General features: G+C 39.7%; 4 protein-coding genes and 1 long non-coding RNA gene across 6 annotated transcripts; 3 read left to right on the forward strand and 2 right to left on the reverse strand.

Annotated features, from left to right (window-relative positions):
- Positions 1-218: 218 nt before the first annotated feature.
- On the forward strand, positions 219-9,446 carry znf592 (zinc finger protein 592). Its single transcript, XM_034878243.1, has 9 exons — positions 219-519; positions 1,008-3,241; positions 3,521-3,699; positions 3,785-3,958; positions 4,046-4,205; positions 5,204-5,464; positions 7,542-7,654; positions 7,754-7,895; positions 7,982-9,446. Exons 2-9 carry the CDS (start codon positions 1,028-1,030, stop codon positions 8,486-8,488), a joined length of 3,750 nt encoding a protein of 1,249 aa, XP_034734134.1. The 5' UTR covers positions 219-519; positions 1,008-1,027; the 3' UTR covers positions 8,489-9,446.
- Positions 9,447-11,571: 2,125 nt separating this feature from the next.
- kti12 (KTI12 chromatin associated homolog) lies at positions 11,572-15,517 on the forward strand. The gene is made up of 9 exons (XM_034879295.1): positions 11,572-11,828; positions 12,824-12,875; positions 12,963-13,015; positions 13,111-13,166; positions 13,270-13,349; positions 13,433-13,592; positions 13,726-13,788; positions 14,586-14,654; positions 15,307-15,517. The coding sequence occupies exons 1-9, from the start codon at positions 11,678-11,680 to the stop codon at positions 15,448-15,450; spliced, it is 828 nt and encodes a 275-aa protein (XP_034735186.1). The 5' UTR covers positions 11,572-11,677; the 3' UTR covers positions 15,451-15,517.
- Positions 15,518-15,693: 176 nt separating this feature from the next.
- Positions 15,694-17,127, reverse strand: ch25hl1.1 (cholesterol 25-hydroxylase like 1, tandem duplicate 1). Its single transcript, XM_034879044.1, is given in 6 exon segments — positions 15,694-16,555; positions 16,558-16,605; positions 16,607-16,671; positions 16,674-16,818; positions 16,820-16,880; positions 17,123-17,127. Coding segments are annotated over 6 exon segments (573 nt in total). The 3' UTR covers positions 15,694-16,306.
- Positions 15,694-21,720, reverse strand: si:dkey-24l11.2 (uncharacterized protein LOC100034462 homolog). Of its 2 annotated transcripts, none has more exons than XM_034879287.1 (12): positions 21,698-21,720; positions 20,563-21,170; positions 19,612-19,671; positions 19,467-19,519; positions 19,237-19,381; positions 18,716-19,101; positions 18,412-18,640; positions 18,190-18,304; positions 17,897-18,014; positions 17,685-17,796; positions 17,474-17,586; positions 15,694-17,284 (listed from the first exon to the last, which is right to left on the reverse strand). In XM_034879287.1, the coding sequence occupies exons 2-12, from the start codon at positions 21,166-21,168 to the stop codon at positions 17,215-17,217; spliced, it is 2,007 nt and encodes a 668-aa protein (XP_034735178.1). In that variant the 5' UTR covers positions 21,169-21,170; positions 21,698-21,720; the 3' UTR covers positions 15,694-17,214. The 2 variants fall into 2 exon arrangements, with proteins under 2 accessions (XP_034735178.1, XP_034735177.1); XM_034879286.1 differs by having other exon boundaries at positions 20,563-21,174; positions 21,689-21,706.
- On the forward strand, positions 19,613-19,807 carry LOC117949223. Its single transcript, XR_004657652.1, has 2 exons — positions 19,613-19,696; positions 19,733-19,807. It is a non-coding gene; the product is annotated as an uncharacterized LOC117949223 (long non-coding RNA).
- Positions 21,721-22,101: the final 381 nt, after the last annotated feature.

Consider the following 22,101-nt stretch of genomic DNA (forward strand, 5'->3'; position numbering starts at 1 on the left):
CTACACTTTATATCACTGAAAGCAAGTTTACAAGCAAAGGAAAATATGGTTGCACCACGTGGCAATGCACGGTGGGTGTTTAGTTAGGGGCTATAACCATAATACATTTCACCCTTGGGTTGCTGGCGGTCCATCGTCCATGGCACCGCTCCATCCATGTCTTTAAGCATGTTTCATAATTGATTATGGCGTAACATGACGCATTACCTACCTGCATGAATACTTACCACATACAATAATGCCAACGTTCAGTGCAGCTGAGCCACTGAGTACGATAAATAGCATTTTGTTTTATTTTGAGGTGCATGCTAAAATGTCAAGCGGCCCATGGCACCGCCTCTTGTCTGTCTGTAAGACAGAGCCAAGGGCTTAATCACACAGGAAAAAGAAAACGAAGTTAACGCTTGTAGCTTGTAGCCTAGCTAGCTATGAAAACCTGCTACAGCAAAACATAGTGTCCACAGTTAACTGGCAATATAGCTAATTTAATAGAGCTGTTTACCATAACCGGATCAAATGGTAAGCGCACTCGTGAATCAATAAGTGACAAGTTTATTAACTTGGCTAGCTAAATGATTTACGCAATGGCATGTTGCTAAGCTAGATATTTCTGTCTTGGCTCGCCTATGCCTCTCTTGTTAGCTCTCTTTTATGTTAGCTAGGCTAACAGCAAAACAACTTTTACGTGGTTTTGGTTATGAAGGAGTTGATATTTGATAACGCTCAGTAGCCTGCAAATGCTTTTTTGCTCATATATGTATGGTAATACATGCTTTGGTACAAAATAGTTGTTGCATAGACGAAGACCAGCATATATTGTAGTAAACGTATAGCATGAGAGGTAGCTAAAGCTAACTTAAGCATAAAGAACGTCACCCAGCTGTTATTCAGATTACAGTCAGTTCTTTTTTGTGCTGAAAACAGTTTCTTCATCCCTGCCTGCAGTGGCCACTGTGCACATTGATAAAATATATTGATATTAAAGCTAACTCTGTCTTTTTCTGTAGATTTATGAGACTGGGCAGCCATGGGTGACATGAAAACCCCAGATTTTGATGATCTTCTAGCAGCCTTTGACATCCCAGATGCCACAGGGTTGGATTCCAAAGAGCCCATCCAGGGGAGTCATGAGGAGACAGAGAGTCAGCTGAAACACACAGGGATATGTCTGGATGACAGCTTATTAAGTAACCAAGCTGTCACAACAGCAGATATTCCTGCTGTAAGTGTTATTGTAAAAAACACAAGTCACCAGGACTTGTTGGAAGGTTTTGAACCAGCATTACAAAATGGATTTAGTGGACAAGAGACATCTATTGACCATGTTGAGATAACCAACGGTGACTTTTCCAAATCATTTGGATCTGCGTTAAACGGGGGGAGTTCAAGAGAGCTCCTTGTAAAGGCACCTATTCAACACAAACCTGATGGAACACCAATATTTTCCCAGTCACTTTCTCATTTTAGTCCCATCTCCAGTCCTGAGTCTGAAGACACTCAGTGCAGTACAGATGAAATGTATCCAAAACAAGAAACACCCTGTTTCCCAGAAGCTTCAGATTTGGTGGAACCTTCAATCCCAGAAAATCCCCAAAAACTGGACTTCAGCATGTTTGATGACTGTCCAAAGGACTCTGATATTCCCCAAAACACTCTGAGGAGCAGAGAAGAAAGTAGTAGAAGCGAGAAGCCCTCTGACATCTGTGTCAGTAGTGAAATGAATAAAACACCTAGATTACACAGTGCACTTCCCCCACCAAGGGGGAACCAGAACTTTATTGACACCAACTGCAGTTTAGGAACCACAATGGATTTTCCCACTTCTTATCCACATGTCAAATCTGATACATCTAAATTATCCTGTTGTCTTCAGGCTTTGGTGGCTTTGAATGCTAGAAACGATCTCGGTGAGCAGATTAATCCCAGAGAGTCACCAGCGGTTCGGAATGACTGCATGAAAGCAAGCCCCAACGTGCCTATATCCCCACGGAGCCCCAGAAGTCCACTTGAAGCTGTGAAACGGTTAATGAAACCCTCTAATAGTCCTGGAAGCATTTACAGTGATAGTAGTGGCAAAGCATCCCCTGCAGTGGCAACTGGCTCACCCCCTGCCATACCCAAGGTCAGAATTAAAACTATTAAAACCACATCTGGGCAGATCAAGCGAACAGTCACCAGTGTGCTACCTGATTCAGAAACAGAAGTTCATTCTGCATATGAATCCTCTCCATCACAGAGTATGATAAGTGAAGATTCTTACTGCAATATGTCTCCTCAACCATCTCAAAATGTGTCTGTTGATAGCGTTGTGGAAGTTCAAACTAAAGGCACCCCAGCTAGTACGTGTTCACCGAAGATTTTACGCAACAAATCAGAGGTTAACTCCAGGAGGTCAGGAACAGTAACGCAGTTTGCAACAGTGTTCCGTAATACTAGTAGTCCTGTCAAACGATCTGCTGCACATCAGATGCAGAAACCGAAGAAAGGATCAGCCACAACAGGCCATACAACTAGCACCAACTTCCTTCCCAAAGCAATGCACTTAGCTAGTCTGAACCTGGTCCCTCACAGTGTTGCCGCTTCAGTAGCTGCGTGGTCCACCTCTCAACAAAAAAGCCAACACACACTCACATCTACGGTGTACAGCACTGTCCCACTGGTGCATCAGGTCAAAACAGCCAACCCTTATCCCCGCTCGTCCATGCCCAACACAGCAGCTGGAACCCTAAACAGACTATTGAACAATGCCAACCCTGTGCCTACATATGTGCCCAACCTGATCCCCCCTCCTGAGAGCAATATCAACCTTCCGCCACGCGGATACTGCTGCCTCGAGTGTGGGGACTCCTTTGGGGTGGAGAGGAGTCTTGCATATCATTACAGCCGGAGAAGTGTTCACATTGAAGTGGGATGCACGCACTGTGTAAAGACGATGGTGTTCTTTAACAAGTGTGCCTTGTTGGCACATGCACGGGAGCACAAGAATAATGGCATGGTGATGCAGTGCACACAACTCCATATGAAACCAATAGCAGAGGAACAAATGTTTGTACCCCTGAGTGCTGTGAACATGGACTCTTACACTTCACCCTTACCTAAAAGCCAACCTGTCCTGCCCCTATATCCAGACAGTGCCAATCGACACCGACTTCGTTGCCTTGAGTGTAACAAGCAGTTATCTGACTACAAAGCACTTGCAGGCCATTACCAGAGGCCGTCTGGTGACGATGTCGAAGGACTCGTGAGTAAAGTTTTTATTGAATTTTTTAAGAATATTTTGCTCTTGTAAACAAATCCACAAACACTGTCTTTGACACTCACACCAAGCCCGTTCTGTTCTACTCAAAGCATAAATCTTTAATAACGGAATTGTACATATGTTTATTGAATTAGTTGACAATTTGAAAAATATAGAAAATGACCACACTTTTTTTAAACGCCCTACAACCAGTATTTATGTATTTTCTGTCTTTCACATTTGTCTTTTGTGACTTTTCTCTTGTTTTACTTTATAAAACAGATGTGTAAGGTGTGCTCAATGTTGTTACCCAACAAATGCAGCTTCAGAGCTCACCAACGTATTCACGCACACAAGTCTCCTTACTGCTGTCCTGAGTGTGGTGCCCGGAGTCGTTCTGGAGACATACAAAAGCATGTCAAAGAAAACTGTCTGCACTACGCTCGCAAGGCTTGGTACAAGTAAGTAGGCAAGCCTAAAATGCATGCCTTATAACGCACAGTACAGTGTAACAGAAAAGTTTCATCATGGTTCTTTTTCTTCCAGATGTCTTCACTGCGACATGGTTTTCAAGACCCTTCAAGGACAAAAGAGTCACATTGAGGAGAAACACTGTCAAGTCCTTTACCAGTGCTCCATCTGTCAAGTTGCCTTCAAGACTTCTGACAGCTGTGAAGTGCATTTAAAAAACAAACACAGTGCAAGCAAAATATCCCCTCTGTAAGTCAACACCTCATGACCTGACAATTGAAAGTTGTACATTTCTTTTCACTGTTGATTTGAACAGTTTTCTCCTTTTTTTTGCAGGTTGATATTTAAGTGTTCGTGTGAGACAGTTTTCAAGAAAAAGCCGTTACTGTTTCAGCATTTCCATCAGAATGCCAACAAGCGTGTTACGTGTGTATTCAAGTGTCCAGAATGCAACTCAGTCTTTTCACAAAAGAAGCTGTTAATGCAGCACTTCAAGGTTAGGGCTGATTTTTATACAGACATTTTGTATGTTGGTTTTAAGTCCCTGTAAGTGATGGATTTGGCATGTATTTGTGGGTTGAATTTCAGTTTTTGAGTATACATTATCCATGTTCTTGGTTACCTATTTGAAACTTGTATAATGAAATACATCATTATAAAAGCTATTACAAAAACTAATACATTTAACTTGAGCTTTTGGAAACATTGTTAAATTTGCACAGCAAAGATCAGCTGCTGTTGTGCAATGTCAAATTTTGTCAGATTATGCAATCTACAAAACCATGCACGTGATGCAGAGAAAACAACATGGTAAACTAACACAAATATTTCTATTGATTTAATGATTAAATAAGGTAGTGTCTACAAACCTATTTTTTAAAAGTAAGTGCTGTAGTACAAATAGGAGGAGACAAGTTATAATTGAGGTAGTTTTGGACACACTACCTTATTTAATCATTAAATCAATAGATATTTTTTGTGTTGGTTTACCATGTTGTTTTCTCTGCATCATGTGCATGGTTACATTGTAGTTTATAGACGGTCCCTAAGCACCACCGGCTGCTACTAGAGACCAATCTTATTCCTCCAGGTTGGAGGATGGCTTGTTTTGATAAAAATTAGTTTGTAGCTTATTGTTAACCTTACTACAAGAGGAAAGATGCATCATTTGTGATTTAATATCATTTTGCTATAGAATAATTGATCCCAGCAGTATGAATATGTTAACATCTTTCTCGCGTTTATATACTCAAGAGCACGGATTTTGATCCGTGCGTACAGTTTATAAAACCAAGGGATCAGATTTTTATTCTGTGCGTGTGCCCACGGTTTATTTTTTCTCAACTGACCCCAGTGGGGCTCCATAGTACTCCGAATTAAATAACGGATGACCTATAGTGAGTGATCATTAACATAAAGAGAGTGGAAAAGGTCCTGTGTTATAATTTGTGTCCTTGTGTGATTTTTTTTTACCATGTATTTTCTGTTTTGCAGGGTGTTCATGTAGGATACATGACAGCAGAGACTGAGGAGAAAAGTAAACAAGCCGACCATCCTGACTGGAACCAGGATGCTCCTTCTGTCCAACACCAGACGAGTCACAGCCCTGTCAAACACACAGAAAGTCCCAGAAAAAAGGCTGAGCAGGACAAGAGAGCTCGTGTGAAGCCCACCGGCTGGACGTGCGGGGAGTGTCTCCAGTGGTTCCCTGAACGAGACTCCTATGCTTCTCACGTGAAGACCAACCACGGAAGGGTGAGAGATCACAAATTTCCCATGCTGGAATGTGTATGTGTTCAACCACAACATGAATGACTGCTGCGGTTGCTTGTAATAGAATAATATAGCAAATGTGAAATGCGTTGGCTTTACTCTGCTGCAGCTTTACGTAGCTCAAACTACCAGATCACACTTTGTCTAGATTTGTCCAGATACTAGTCCTAAGAACTGAACCTACAGTATTTTAGTTGTATTAATATCAGCTGAATTCATATAGTGCTTTCATTTTAAATACAACACAGATAGTGATGTTGTTCATTGTGTCCTGATGTGTCAAGTTGCTAAATGTCTTGTCCAAGCCCAAATCTGGTCCTAGATTCATTTTTATCTGCTGTTTGGATTCTACTAATTAAGGTGTTTGTGCTCTTCGTTAGCATGCTTAACCCTTGTGTTGTGTTCCTGTCGGGCTGCAACTTTGAATTTTTCTAAGTTAAATTTCAACATTTTGTTGTTCTTTTTCTACCCTCTAACCCTAGATGTTTTAGTCAATTTTTAACAATTTCTTTTATTGTTTTTTCCAATTTCTTTTATGTTTTTGGTCAATTTTTCCGAATTTATTGGTCACTTTTTCAGCGTTTAAAAAAAGAATGTTTTTGTTGATTTTTTTCCTGCGTTTTTGTAGGTATTCCCCCCCCATTTCTCTTTTTTTTTTTCTTTTTTTTTTTCAACGTTCATTTGTCTTAGTGCTGACATAGAAAGTTGTTGTAAACGGGTCAATTTGAATTGAAGACAACAGGAGGGTTAAAGGGAAATCCAGATCAACAGAGTGGATTTCAAGTCTTTCTGGAACTTAGTAGACACTCGGCAGTTGTCCATGTCACAGAAAAGATATCTTTCTATGTCTTCAAATGGATATAACCTCATTAATTCACCATGTTTTTAATTTGTCTTTTTTTATACCTTCTTAATTTGTGGTAAAGTTCTTGAGATTTTTACTAATGTAGTCCTCACAAACTCATAGAGGGACATGTATGACATCCGCCCTCTCCCCTTTTTCACGCTCCCAGTGTAGTCTTTTTTATTTATTACATGGTCGGACCAGCAGCATCAGTCCTCCGTCACAAGAGCGTTGAAGCACAGTATTGAGTGTAGGTCACCTGCGTTTGACAGCTGCTCTCATGGCATAACACCACATGAATCAATGTTGTTCCAAGCATTAAAAAAAAAGAAAAAATACTTAAAAATACACTTTACAGTTTATGTAATAAAGCATCAGTGAAACTTGAGCTGTTACGCAGCCTTTGTAGATACCTGTCTTGATTAAAATAGAAGTCTATTTGTTTTATTATACGCAGGTAAGACAGACAACTGCAAATGGGCTAAAATGCCTCCTGTGTGGACACACCTTATATGCTGTGAACCTCTTAACTATATGTACAACAAGTGATCCACTTGTTCTGTTGGTCAGAGTAATTTAAAAATAATTGGACCAATAAAATAAATTCAAAACCCTCATCTTCTACCTGTGTACTTGTCTTGTTGTTTAACTGAACTTGATGTTAACATTAACCGGATCAACAGTTTGGGTGTTTTTTGCTGATCAGTCGGCCTTATCTAAGACACTTTGGAAAGACACCCTCACAAGCTGCCCTGCTGAAATGAGGAAATAGTTCTGAGGACAGGGAGTCTTGTACCTGAGGTCAGAGTGCCTGTTGTTGAATTGTATGAGACAGGCTTCTGATTGTAGTGTGAATCTTTGCCCAAGTGTTTACCTGTTGGTAATTCTAAGCTACGTGGCATGAGCTACGTGACATTTGGTCTCCAAGATTTCATTTTGTTTTTTAGCGGCCTGGCAATACAGATTAAATTAGTCTTTGTAGCAGATTGTGACACATTTGAAATGGTTAATGTGAATCCTGGGAAATCAGCAATTGGTTTTAATTGCCTCAAATCAAAGTAAAAATATTTTAGTGGTTATTTGTGTATGAATTATGAACTCATTAGACATTCATAATTACCATTGAAGAAACCTTTTTGTAAAGCTCCTATTGTCACGCTGTTTATTTATTTTTTCTACCTTTTTATTTTTACTTTTTTTGTTTGTTTCCAACAGTCAGTGAAGAAGCATCCATGTCGACATTGTGAGCAGTCTTTCAACTCTACAAACAGTCTGAGAAGGCATCTTCGCAATGACCACGATGGAAAAAAGAAAATTTACACTTGCGGGTAAGATTTTAAGATTTTTATGTTTGAAAATAAGCAAATCATTGCTGTGGCAGTCCTTAATGCTTTATCAAATTAACCAGGAAATACTTTACACTTTAGGTACTGCACAGATACAAAGACAATATTCACGACGAGTGTGATGTTGAAGAACCACATCAGTCTAATGCATGGAATCAAAAATCCTGATCTTGGCCAAATGTCAAAAACAGCGATCCAGGAATCACAAAAGGCTTTGGGAAAGGTATGTTAATATTCAGTCTTTAACACAAGTACAAATGTTAGGAATCTTACATTATTTTGAAGTGTGTGGCTTTCTGTGATTTGCAGGGGAGTGTATCAGAAAGACCTGCGGTGGACACACAGGAGGAGGGCCAGAATTGCACTTTTAGTCTTGAGTCTCCTCCAGCGAAACGTCTGAAAACTCAGTTCCGCTGTTCAAAATGTGGTTTTGTCACAGAGGACAGTGCACAATTCCAGCAGCATATACCACAGCATAAAACTGACGAAAACACTCGTCAGTGCCTTCACTGTGGCTTGTGTTTCACATCTCTGCTGTCTCTCAACAGACATCTTTTCATTGTACACAAAGTCAAAGATCCCGGGGAAGGCGATAAAGGAGGAGCGGAGGACGGGGCTGACGTTAGGGAGAACGAGCAGGTTAATCAACCAGTTAGATCGGCAGATTCTGATGAGGTCAATGACTTGTTACCAAAGCTAAATGAACCTGAGCCCCCACAGGCTGGAGAGCCAACAAGTCTGCGCTGTGCCAAGACCTCAGACTGTAATTTAAAACTGAGCACTCACTCTCCGACACAAGCAGTCTCTCCCTTGTAGTGACACCTCTTTAAAGCTGCTTTAATAGCTTCAGTTTTTTATGTGAAAGTAACAGGGGATGCTTGATGTTCTGCCTTGAAGTGTTTGGGTCTTTCATTTTTTTCTCTCTCAAGTTATTCAGAGGCTGTGCAGTATATTCAAGCAGATCCTTAACATTTAATAAATAAACAGTATTTTCATAAATGAAAGGACAGAAATATTCAATTATTTTTATTTATCTTTGCATGTTGCTAATATATTCATCTTGCCTTTTAGATATAAATACACACATATTACAGCTTTCTTCCTCCCCCCCCAAAAAATATTCCATCCGCCCTGACAGGAGACTCAGGAATGTCTGTTAGTGTTTAGGTCTGGTGTTCATTGATGTAACAGTGAAGAGGTGGACTTTTGTCTTTTCAAATCAACGTGTTTTTGTTTTATTTGCTTGAATTTTGTCTGAAGTATTTAATGCTACACGCTGTTACCTGAATATGTTTCAGGTTGCAGTTTTTTATGACATGACTGTGTTGCGATTTATTTGCAGTACAGTGCTAGAATTGTAGTAGCCATTTATTACAAAACATACTTTATAGTTTGGTATTCATTTAAAGACGTATTTCTGCATTCTTGGTGAACAATTATTCATAAAGCTATCCTGTGATATTAAACACAGGTGAGTTGTCTTGCTAAGCAAAGTCTTCCAAAGTTAGGCTGCCCATAAGAACGAGACTTTTTTTTCTTTTTTTTTTTACTATTTACGCATTCTGAAATGCTTTTGTCTCTTATGTTTATTGGACGTGTTTGATTTGTGGGTGTTGTGGATCTTGTTCCAGATCTGGCCTTTTTTTAATGATTGTTCCTTTTTTGAATGAGTGTTAAGGGGAAGCATGGAGAGGTATTGAATGTGCGGAAAATACCTCAAATTGCCTGAAGTGTAATTTTCAGGCAAGTGAACAGTCGATGTAATGTCAAATCAGGGTACATTGTTTTGGATAAACCAGAGCAGGTGTGAAAGTGAAGTTTGGTTGCATATCGGAGATAATGTTTTATGAACCAGGACCTGATAACATGAGGATAATAATTCTAGTAAAAAAAAAAAAAATCTTAGATCATAGGGTACTTTTTGTTTGCATGTCCTGATTTGTAAAGCAGCACCTCTTGTTTTGCATTGAATACATGACAGTTCCTACCTCCATGGTGGATGGCAGTGATTGTTAAGTGACAAAGGACTTTAAGGAGTGGCAGGTAATCTCAGTGCAATGTAAAAATGAGTTTATAAAATGTGTCTTATCCCACATTATTAAATTTTATAAATTATTTTGGGAATAATATTAAAGCTATATGGTCATATTGACCTAACTGGCAAGTGAACTTTTCTATTTAAGTGCCACGTGAGTTCTTCATTTCTCTGTAATCTTAAATCTCTAATTTACGACACTTTTCAGCTGTTAAACTGCAGAAGCTGAAAAGAATGACTTGTTCTTTTGTAATGCTTGTTGCAAGATATTTGTACTTTTGATACTGTGTACAGGGAGGACTTGTATAAGAAAATAATGTGTAGATTCAGTGGCTAGTGAACCCTGGATTCACAGCATAATTTAAGCCATTACATCTGTTCAGCATGCAGTGGCCCATGTGCCTTGCTGTAATGTTTACGTCTGAGTACTCACAAATAAATTGGTGCATTTACTGTACATCTGCATTGTCTTTTGTTTTGTGTTAAAGACTTGTTTCTGTATAAAGGTACTGGATGCATGGTAGAGAGTGTTTAATGATACTCTGATGGAACAATTAGTGGTTTTGCACTGAGGTCGCTTTACAATCGTCATAGCAAGTCAGAATGACTCAAGGCACTCTGACGTTCATCATTTATCCAATGGGAAACCAACCACAGATGAATGACTTCATCCCATTAGAATATTTAGTCCACCCTATCTGAATATAACTGCCTTGCCACAAAGTAACAGAAGAGCAGGGATATTTCAATTAACCAGCACCTAATTGCATTCAAAGTTTGAGAAATGAAAGGCACTTTGACAAAGATCTGCAGAGCAGGATTTCTATTTTCTATCATTCTTATCTCATACATTGCGATGACATCTTCAATGACTCTTGATCTTACTGAGTTGAGAAATAAAATTTCAAAGATCAAGGTGAATCCAAGGGGGAATCTGTGGGCAACAGGTAAGAGAAATAACACTATTCTGGCAAATGTTGTTTTGGGGCTATTTTCTGATATGTATTCGACAGTTTATATTGACATATTCTTGTGTTAATTTAGGACATTTCATGGGCAAGAAAAGTGTTGTGGATAGTTCCTTTATGAAGTCTGCCTTTGAAGATGCAAATGTTCCCCATGAAGTGAGAGCTGGTAGTCCTTTTTCCCGAGGGGAAGACCTGCAGGCACTGCTCAGTCAGATGTTGGAAACTACCAAACACACACAACGTAAGCAGACAACGGACATGTACGTTTATTATTATTTTCTTTCTATTATTGTATAAACTCCCGAACTGCACAACTGATGTTTTCTTCTATCCATTTAGAAGAGAAGGGGATCCTGATTAAGGAACATATCAGCCAACCCTGTCAAAATAGGAAATCCTGCTGATGAAGAGGAGAGTCTTAACATCTTGTTAAAAATGAGCTCTAATACAAATATGTTGACGTTTTTTAATGTGATACGTTTCATTGTACATAACAGTGTAATGCCAATCTTCACTGCTTTGTTCTTGGGTCCAGTTATTTGAACCTAACATTAATAATTTGTGCCACCTGTAAATAAACTAGTACTGAAAGCTAGATCAGTTGTCAATCATTGTTTGTGATTTCCACATTTTCTTCGAAATGTTATTGTTTAATTATTACAAATAGTAAATCATTTTAAACTAAATATGGCTTAAGGTTAACTTAAGTCAGTGCTCCCTACTTGGATGGCGACGGCTTGACCCGCCCTGCTCTGCATCTGATTGGCTAGTACTCGTTGTCTTTGTTGGTTGTGTTTAGGCACGAAGAATGTGATTGGTTAGGCTTGGTGAAAAATACCAAGGTAAGCCAATCAGAGGCAGACTAGGGCGGATCATGCCTTAGCCATCCTAGGATAATTAGCTTGTGTTTGCAATGAATTGTTAGCAAGTATATCCGGGTGAAAGTGGTAACATGCTTTTCAACGCATCTTAAGATAGTTTTTTTTCTATTTGCTAACTGTTATGCCTCTAATAGTGATGTGTGGTTACCCCTGTAGTGGTAAAACACAGAAAGCAGAAGAACTGAAGGTGTACTTTGAACGGAACACTGACAGAAAGGTTCATATTGTAGGAGACGGAGCACTGGGCGTTGAGAAAAACACAGTTTACGCAGGCAAGTCACACGCATAGCTAAGTTAGCTATGTCTTCATTTAGCGTTCGGTGCCTATTACGTGTTTGTAGGTGTTCGGTTTTATTGAATAGAGTTCTGCTGAAAAGTCTGCACCAAACCGTTATTGTATTTCACGCAACTCTGCAAAGTGAGGCTCGGGAATTTGATGAAATACAACCTGTAATTTAAATACTCGTGTTTCTGTAAAGTTAGCCGTTTTTAGGTGTGCCGCCGACTAAAAATACAGTATCCTGAGTTTTTCATTCGTGTACTACAGAGTGTGTTTTTGGCGTGCTGTTGTCATCACTTCCCCATGGTAGAGGGTCTTCATATTAAACGATAGCTTAAAGTCAATATTTTCTTCACAAGAGAAACTAACGTAGTAGTTTTGTCTTAATTTCAATCTTTTACATACTATACGTGACTTAAATACTGAGTATTGCATTTGGTTTGAAAGCTAATTTTCTCGCCACAATTTAAAACAATCATATCATCAGCTTAAGGATTTCTTTTCCCTTTTTTTTTTCTTACTTTTTTCAGCAGAGCGTAATCGTATCAGTCCATTGATGGAATAACATTAGTCACCAACAATTATGCTAATTTTGTAAGCAAAAAATGCAAAAATTCACTGCAGTTGCAACTTCTTAAATGGCACTCTTGTCTGCCTTTCTTTGTCTTCTGATAGAAAATTCATAATCTTTTGGTTATGGACAGTGTTTCAGACAGTCAAGCAAACGGCAAAAGCAAAGACGTTAACTTGGGCAGGGAATGTGTGACTGTGAATCATTTCGATTTTTTTTTTATAAATGAAACACTTAATTGATTAACTAAAAAAACAATCAATTGGCAATAACACAATTTGGTCATTGTACATAGCAAAACAGCTGTTTCTTATCATAAATAAACTGCCTCAAGAAGATTGGAGTCCTAGAGAGTAATTTTGGACATTTGCTTTTTTTGTCTTGCTGTAATTGAAAACTTATTGGATGTGTTGCAGATTCCCAAAATGAAAAAAATGTCAGAGCATCTCTGAAAGCTGAAGTAGAGAGGTGGGTTCTTCAGATCGGATTTAGGGTGAGATTCATTGGTAATGTTTTACTGTCACAGCCCTTTTTTACCTTTTATTTGTTGTTTAGGAAACTCAACAAGGATGACATTGTAATTTTGGATTCATTAAATTACATAAAAGGTAAATCCCGTTAACCGTAGTTTTGCAGATGCAGATTCCGTGTCAAAACATGATTTGTTCATGCTTTTACTTTCTTTCTTTTTTTTTACCTACAGGCTACCGCTATGAGCTTTTCTGCCTCATCAAACATGCACAGACACCACACTGCCTGGTAGGTATACTAGATAAATACCTAAGGGATTTGTTTGAAAATCAAAACTATCACCCAAACAATAATAACACAAGTCAAAATCATATGCTTTCTTTCAATGAAGGTATATTGTTTGACATCAGATGAAGTGAGCTCAACGTGGAATGCCAGCAGAGAGGCTGCAGAGCAGTACACCCAGGAAATGTGAGTGAGAAGCCTGGAGGTGCATGTCAGTCTCTGGTAGGACTGTCTTTATCTTTACCTGACATCTGGTTTGTCTCTTGTAGCTTTGATGCATTAGTGCTGAGATTTGAAGCTCCGGACTCCAGAAACCGATGGGACAGTCCTCTCTTCACCATCCAGAAAGACGACACGCTTCCATTCGAAGCCATTTCTGACGCACTTTTCAAAAGAAAAGCACCTCCACCTAACCAGTCTACACAGAGTGTAAGAGAAAGGCACACATGCTGTTTTATTTTTGTATCAAGCGTACAACATTTAACAGATGTAGCTGTGGGTTCGGTCATGTTGCCCTTTTGACCGTCTGATGGTAATAGAGATATCCTTTTTTTCTCTGCAGCAACCACTGTCATCTGCAAACTTCTTGTACGAGTTGGACAAGATCACACAAGACGTGTTGTTGGTACGTCTACATATGTTCTTTGGGATTTTCTGTTCATTTGTCAGTCACGCAGATTTCTCTCCTAGGATACTGTTTTAGCTGTAACCAGTCTCTTTTGAGTCATGTCATATTTTAGGATCACCAAAGTGAGATGCACACATTGGAAATGGAAAACAATGGCCTGTAGAGTTGTATTCAGAAAAATACTTGGTTTGAAATTTTTATTTTTTACAAGGCACAATAAAAGAGGTCCACCTATTTCTATATTCACTTCCCTGCAGCTAGTAAGAATCATATCAATACTGCATAATGTCTAGATGTATGCTTATGTTAATCAATTCTGACACTTGAGTTGTCTACTTGTTTCACCAGTATATTTTAGGCCGTATTTACATGAAATAAGAGGGTGACCATTTCATTTAGGACACTTAACGTCAGGGTTTCATTGACTTATTGCATCAATATGCATTTGACATTGTGGATCTGGTTATGTAATGCTCTGGAAGGTTACTTTGATAATGGTATGCGTTTGGGTGTCCTGTTTTGTAAATACCCTTGCTCCTGTAATGTAATGTAATGTTTTTCTATTTTTTAAAGAATCTTTTTGGGGGTTTTCCCTTTTAATGAGTGGATAGCAGCAAAAGGCCAAAGGTCGGATTCAAACCTCTGTATTAACCATAAAACGACCTTTAGTGTGCAGATCCCACTTTGCTGATCTCAAACGTCCTACAAAGCAACGTACCTGGGGAGCTGTGTTTTTGTCAGTTAAACAGTACTTTTTGTATTTAGTGTTTGATAAAGGTGATTTAAAATTTCAGGCAATTTTTAACGCACAGAAGACAAGTGTTCCGGGGGATCTCGTTCCAGTTCCAGGAGCTACGGAAAAGATATCCTTTTTACACATTTACATGTCTTTTTACTTAAAACCCAAAATTTGAAGAATCCTTTTCACAGGTTCTATAGTTAGGTTTTTTTGTCCAGGTAGCAGTGATCTTTCATAGCTTATGACTGAATATCCTCTATTATACCTCTATTAATTTGTGCTGACTCGTTTTTTTTAAATCACATTTTCCCTCACCAGCAGGAAGCAAAGTACTCTGGATCAAATGACTTGTTTGAAGGAGAAGGCGGATGGATGCACGTCCATCAAAGGACTTCAATGAAAGGCAAAGCAGCCAATCACTGTTAAAGGTCTTGCCTGTAACAACATACAGTGGGAAATGTATGGGATGGGGGGGGGGGGCGGCGGTGGCAGGTGTACCTCAGAAGAAACACTTTGATTTACTTCTTTTGAACATGTCATTCCAGGCAGAGACTAACTTGAAAGTATAGGTTCGTTCTGCGCTGGTCAACCTTTAATGTCGTGGTGCATCATTTAACGTCGGTAACTACTTTGTGTTGTTCTCCTTAAAAGTTGCGATGTGATACTGTGACCTTTTAGATACTTTTAGTCAGTTCGTTATTGCTTCACTGTTCAGTTGAAAAAATCGTCTCTTGTTCTTCTTCTTGTACTCAAATGTCCTTGACCTGATGTTTAACATCGAGCTCACCAGGAGCATCAACATGGCGGAGCTGAGGAAACTTCGGCGCCAATTCATCAGCTACACCAAGACGCACCCAACAGAGAACTCGGGACACATATCCAACATGTTTGTGCAGTATTTAAATAAGAGTCTTCACTGAAATTTTATAGGATTGGTTTGTTTTTATTTTTGGGTAAAAAAATAAATTATTAAAATAGTTGAATGTTTGTGTTATTGGTCATTTTAAAAAGATTCCGCAAAAAAAAAAATTACAAAAGAACGTCATGCAGTACAGTATATAAATTAATTTCTAGACACAAGCACAACAGCTGCTGAGGCAGTCTTTGAACCCACCTAAGTAAAATCAAAAAGACTGATGAAAACATTTGAAAAAAAGCTTTTGATCAAGTCCACTTGGTCTGTGTATCTTATGGCCTTCTTTAGCAGATGGAGCTGCCCAGTTGTCATGGAGATGAAAAGTAACACTGCTGTACAATACCCATAGTACCATATTATTTACAGTAGTACACCAGAAAAGCTATAGTATGTTCTGATGCATAAAATGTGTCAATGCAGTATGCCTTAAATACCAGGATGTCCTAATGCGCCCGGTCAGGTTTTGAGGTAAGCGTTTTTAGGCTATTGTGACCAACAATCTCTTCTGCAGAATATGAGTGAGAGGGTCAAAGCTTAAGGTGCAACTTTATTGTTGTATGCACACTGCATGCAACCGTACACTTTGTAAGGGCTATTTCCAAGGTCAAGCATACACATTCAAACTCATAAGACATGATACTAATTATCACTCCTGGCTGTTACATGCATTAGTATTTCCATCTGTTCCTTCCCTGTTAACTGGCTCAGAACTTTGTCAAGTACAGGTTATCTTTTATTCCCTTTGTGTTGTACTGGGCCTCTTGATTAAAGCCTGACAAACAGTACTTGGTTTTCTTGTTTGAAAGCTTATTATCCCTCCGTGGGACTTGTAAGCAAAATATGAAAGGAAAGACTTTGTGTTAATATTGTGAGAACAGAAAGAACAGGAAGTGTTTGGGGTTTGCTTTGCTTGCAAAAACTGAACGTGGGTGGCACTTTAAAATAATTGGGTTGTGGATGTTCCAGGGACCAACAGTCATCCGTTCTGGGATGCTGAGCTGCTCTGTCGACCAAGAAAAAGGCACCACGTGTTCATGGTGGATCGCAAGAATCCAAGGGTAAAGCTGTGAATGCTTGTGATGTATATAATGCCAGTTATAATTAAAAGAAATAGGTCAAATAGGAGAAGTACAGCTAGTCCATCAATACTTCAATCAATACTTCATACAGAGAGCATCCTGTGGCAGTATTTGTGTAGGCAGTATGAACATGCCAATTATTAGAGGAAAACAAACAATGTGTGGTTTTACAGCACTGTCGTGAAGCTCTTAGCCGTCATTCCCATTGTTAGCCGCCTGTCCGGTTGGAGCTTGTACTGATAGAATAAAGGCCCTCTTTCTCCCAAGAGGCCAAGCGCAGCAAAAGGTAGGCAGGAAAATGAAACAGCTGGAGAAGGCGAGTACAACAGGAGAAAAAGAAGGTGAAGGCGCTTTTCTACCAACCAGAGCGGTTTCGTAAAGTTAACCAAAATTATTCAAGAACATGGACAAAGACGCTTTTTCTTGTAAAAGTGAAATATAGAAATATTTTTTTCTAATCCGAGTTGCAGAGTAAACCTTCATTTTGATTCTGATTTACAGAAATTTCACATTTTAAAGATAAAACTCAAGAGTCATCCAAATCAATCCACATTACATTTACAGACTTTAAAATGTCAAATCACACTGAACAATCACAACATGATTTAATGAGGAAAATGTGCAATCATTTCTTTGAAATCATTTTAAACTTATGTCTTTTCACAAGTTATGGGGATAATGCTCTCCAACTACTTCTTATCACCAACGGCCTTCCTTGAAATCGTTTTGTTGGTGTTGGCATATTTATGTCGATCATTTCTGAAAAGAAAGAAAAAGATTTAAAAAAAAAATCTTAACCACTGAAAACAAAAGTAAATCTTTAACACAAAAAAATGCTACTAGTGTTGGAGATACTCAACGCTTTGTATTTTTTAATAATTAAAGCCATTGCAACTACCACTATGTTTTCCTCCGTAGTGTCAACATAAAAGTTAGATATAGATGTACCTGCTCATTTTGACTTTGTTTCTGCATCCCAGTCCTCCCTCCCAGTGGCTGGTGCGTGCCCCTCTCGTCATCATGCTTCCACAGCTGATGCAAGGCTTTCCATTGCCATACGGCTGCAACAACAAACAACGCAGGGACAACGTTTTAAAGAGTTTCAATTCCGAAGCGAAGTCTAACTTTAGCCGCAGTCTATAAGCAGTCTTTAGCTCACCTGTTCTTTGGCACAGTAGCCACAGATCATCCTGGTGGCCAGTTCCATGGGGTGGTCCTGGTCCTCGTCATGGCACCCATCACAGGGGTAAGCCCGTCCACAGCAGGGAAACCTGAAGGCAGGCAGTGGCACAAAGCTTTCACGATACTTGTTCTTCTCGGGGCTTCCGTGTCCGACACGTGAAATGAGACAGGACACAGGGACAACGGTACCTTAGCCAGCGGTGGCTCTGTCTGTAATGTTTGCACACTCCTTTTTCTGGCAGCGGCTTTCCCTTTTGCACTGCAGGATCTCTTATCGTCTTATAATTAGCAGCACAAGCACTTGGACCTGCACAAAGGGAGCAACAATTGACATTATATTCTGCTCTGAAAGGGTTTCGTGCACTATGTAGCTTTTTAAATGAGCATGTGAGTTGAGAGAGCGAACTGTGGCAGTTTGTTGTAAGATCTTAAACTTTTGCTGGTTCCTTTAGTAAACGTAGATGTGCTGGGTGTAGGTGAACCTGTTTTGCTGGCACGTGGAGGAATATACTGGAATCTTGTGCTCTCAGCCAGAATCCCGAGTTTGCTGTGGCAGTGTTCACAATTAAACTCCTTCGTTTGACCATAGGAAAGGTTCTGATGAAAATAAGCAATTTCAGAGATGACATATTTCACTTCTGGTGACATTGCACACTGATTTTCAAACAAAACTGAACAGTGGTGAACATCAACGGTTTCATCACCTGCACGGGGCCCTCCTGGGAGCAGCTGAGGCAGCCCACAATGAGTTCACATTCCTGAAGAACAAGATCAGCGGGTGAAGCGTTGTGAAGGTCCAGGTATCCCAAGACATCGCTGTAATGGTGCACCATGCAGGGCCTGAAAGCAGCATTGATGCTTGCACTGCACTTTTCACACTGAGCTGTGCAGGGTGCCCTACCAGTCAGTGTCAGGTCTGCAGTCACCTTACACCTGCAGATAGGACACGAACAGTCAATTATAAAATAATTTGTGATATTGATATGACATTTAGCTATTTGTCCTTACCTGTTACATTGAAGACAAACAGTGATTTGTCTGGCCACTACGGTGGCTGTGTTCTCTCCCAGCCTCAGTCCCAGCAGCTTTACCTCTGTGCCTCTGCGGGGATCGCTGATCTTAATGTTCTCCACCAGATGACTGGCTTCCTCCTCCTCCTCCTCCGGCTGCTGCCCTTCATCACTACCTGGACCCTCCTGCTGCACTAACGTCCCCCGCCCCATTGTCCTCTCACTATCTGTCTTTTCCAGTTTTCCTTCATCACGGACATCCTCACCTTCAGCAGGGGTGTCAGAAGAATAACAGTTCACAGATTTTTCACATACTGCTGCCTGGAGTTCCTGGTACGGTATGAACTGCAATCCAGCTTTTTCTAAATCAATGTCTTTTTTTAACTGCAAAAACATTAAAGAGAAAATCTTTCAGCATTAAGAAAATAAAATAAAAGCAGATATGTACAGGTTGTTTTGGTAAAATCAAAGGGGAAAACACAATTCACATGTTTGTTTCCATGCAGATTGGAGTCTCACCTGCCGGGCTCCTTCAGTGAACAGTCTCTCCAAGCTACGATCGAGCCAGCGAAGAAAAGGCCGGAAGAGCAGCTCTACCTTTCCCAGTAGCTGATTGGTTGCATGCTTGGCTTGAAGCCATTCCAAAGATGCTTGCTGTACATGTCTACATAGCCAAAGATTTATATATAAATGTCCCCACTGATAACTCCAAACATTGCATGTTTAAAATAAACTGTACATGATTTTACCTTGCCATTATTGGCGGCAGCTCCTGGTCCAACGGTATGTCCAATGTAAAAATCTAAGAAAAATGTATCAAGCTGGTAAAAAACTGTTCTTTTCATGACAACCATTTACTGTGTAGCGTATTACAGAACCTGTAGTGGTCTTTACCTCCTGGGGGTAACTGTCTGGGAAGCTCACCATGATGTCGACTTCTTTCAGATCGAAGGGCTGTAAGTTAAAATGCTGAGTTAGTGTATTCCCACTGCCAGTGGAAATGTACTAACTACAGTATCATCTGGACCAGATAGTACTGTAGTAGGGTCATTTCCATCTATGTAACCTATTATCACACCAAAGCCTGACGGAAATAAATTGGTTCAATAATGATTTACAGGAGTGTGAAATTTGTGGATTATGGTTAACAATGCTGATAAAGTGGATTAATAGTTCTGATATGCCAGTAATATGTATTCAGTCAAATGGTTGGCTATGTCTTACCCTATTCTGGCTAAGTGTCTAAGCAACACTGTAAGAAAGTTCCTTATTTGGGATCAATAAAGTCTATCAAATCAAATCTAAGGGAATAGCAGAACAGCAAATTAATCTTTCTTGTTTTCAAATTTAGCCAAAATAACCAAGTTGTAATCACTGCTTTACCCCATTTGTCACATAACAAACAGGCCTGATTTACTCTCAGTGGTGCAGTTTAATAGATAAAAATCCCATGTTATTCATTAACAATAGACCTTTTTCACAGCAGACATTTTGACTTGTCATAGTAGGAAAAGCACAGCTGAAATTGATAACCTTAACAATAGCTGCATTCCACTTAGGTCAGGTCCTGATATAATGCATGCTGACTGACTAAGACACTTGATGGAATTGAGCCATTGTTAAGGTTATTGGTTGTTATGGTTTTGACTAGTTATTGTCTACAGAGAGGCTTCAGCATTTGTTTCCATATACAGTATCACTCTGTTTATGAGTGAAGAAAACACTTTTTTTTAAGTTCACCTGTTAGAACTGAGCTCTACTGTATTATAGAAAAGATTGTGGGTGGATTTTTACTGTAAGCTTTCGAGGGAGGAGAAAAGAAAGAAGGTAGAAAAAAATGATTACCCAGTCTGGATCAGTGGCCTCTACAGCCATCCTGTAATAAGTAACTTTGCCATTACTTTGTTCCTGAATAATCAGCTGTTCTTTGGGGAAACGCTTCTTCAATTGCTTGATCTCTGTGTCTCGTAGCTGCATGGTGACATTCTCTGTCAGGTCACACAGCTTGACCTCTTGGAGGATGCCAGGATGAGGTACTGGTGGCATCCTCTGTGCAGGTCTTGGGTTCTTGCTAGGAACAGGTTGGTCATCCAGTGGGGGGAACTGTGGTGGATGCCAGAAGCGACATCTGTCTTCCATAGTGCAATGGCCTGAGATAAAGTAGCGACAGGGGCGGCGGCCAGCTGCTGGAGCAACCCTGGAGTTACAAGTGGGAGGAGGCCTATGCCCCACATCTCCCCCAGGGATCTCTGAGTTTGGAGATGCAACATCTGACTGTCTGGGTGTCCTGTTGGTTTTCTTCTCATGAGCTTTGGCATCATCTCTTATGTGTAGGAATCTGCATTTCTTCCCAAAATTGCAGTGTCTTCCTTGAGAGAAGAAGCGACAAAGCTGCTGTGTATGGAGCACAGGCTCTGACTCACCCATCTTCTCTTCCTCACCCTCCTCCATCACTATGAATGAATGAATACAGTAACACAGATTAAACAGATGTAGCTACTTATTTACTTACATGTAAATATTACAGAGCCAGAACTGTGAACACAAACACCCATTTGTAATTCATATGGGCGTTAGAACCGACTCTGATCTTATGAGAAGTATTTCTACAAGATTTTAGGAACCTGGATACAAATACCTGCTCTCATTCAGCCACGGGAGAGCACTATGCATATTCAAGTCTGGGCACTGGGCAATACGGACAAGTTCTTTCATAACAAACTGGGAACACACCTAATTTTGTTCTGTGTTGAAAAATTGTATCTAAATAACCTCCAAAAATAACTTGGCATTTTCCTTTACCGTTAATCAGCTTAGTGTTCTATGGACAACCAAAATTATTAACGTCATGTGACAGTAACGTTAGCTCTATGCGTGACGTTAGCAAGCTAAACTTTAGCTAGGTACCGCTGATAGTGGGAAGTGTTTTGCTATGTAGCTAAGTCACTTCATTCAAATCAAATAAGAAAGATAACATTACCTCAAATACACAGGAGTCCGCGTTAAAGTTTATTCCGTGTAATGACAAGTGTTAAAAAGCTAATGTTACCTTACAATTGTCAAGTGAATGCAGCGTTACGTGCAAAAAGAGACGTATCCATACGTAACAGCGCAGTCGTTAACGTCACTGCGTACGATGAAAGGTTATATTTTTCTTTGTACCCCCTGTCTCCTAACAATAGACAGTTAGCTCCTAACCGACGCTCCTAACCCATATAGATGTATTTGGAATTTTTCTTTGTACTTGATTTACAATAGACAAAAAAAGAAAAGATGGTTCGGAAGATTTTAGTTATTGTCGAAAGGAGCTCTGAATGTAAAGTTATGTCGCCCTCTAGAGTTTGGGAGTGTAAAATGAACGTGAGGTTCAAAGTTGATTCATGA

Source organism: Etheostoma cragini, chromosome 8 (assembly GCF_013103735.1).
Source record: "Etheostoma cragini isolate CJK2018 chromosome 8, CSU_Ecrag_1.0, whole genome shotgun sequence".
Classification (NCBI taxonomy): Eukaryota; Metazoa; Chordata; class Actinopteri; order Perciformes; family Percidae; genus Etheostoma; species Etheostoma cragini.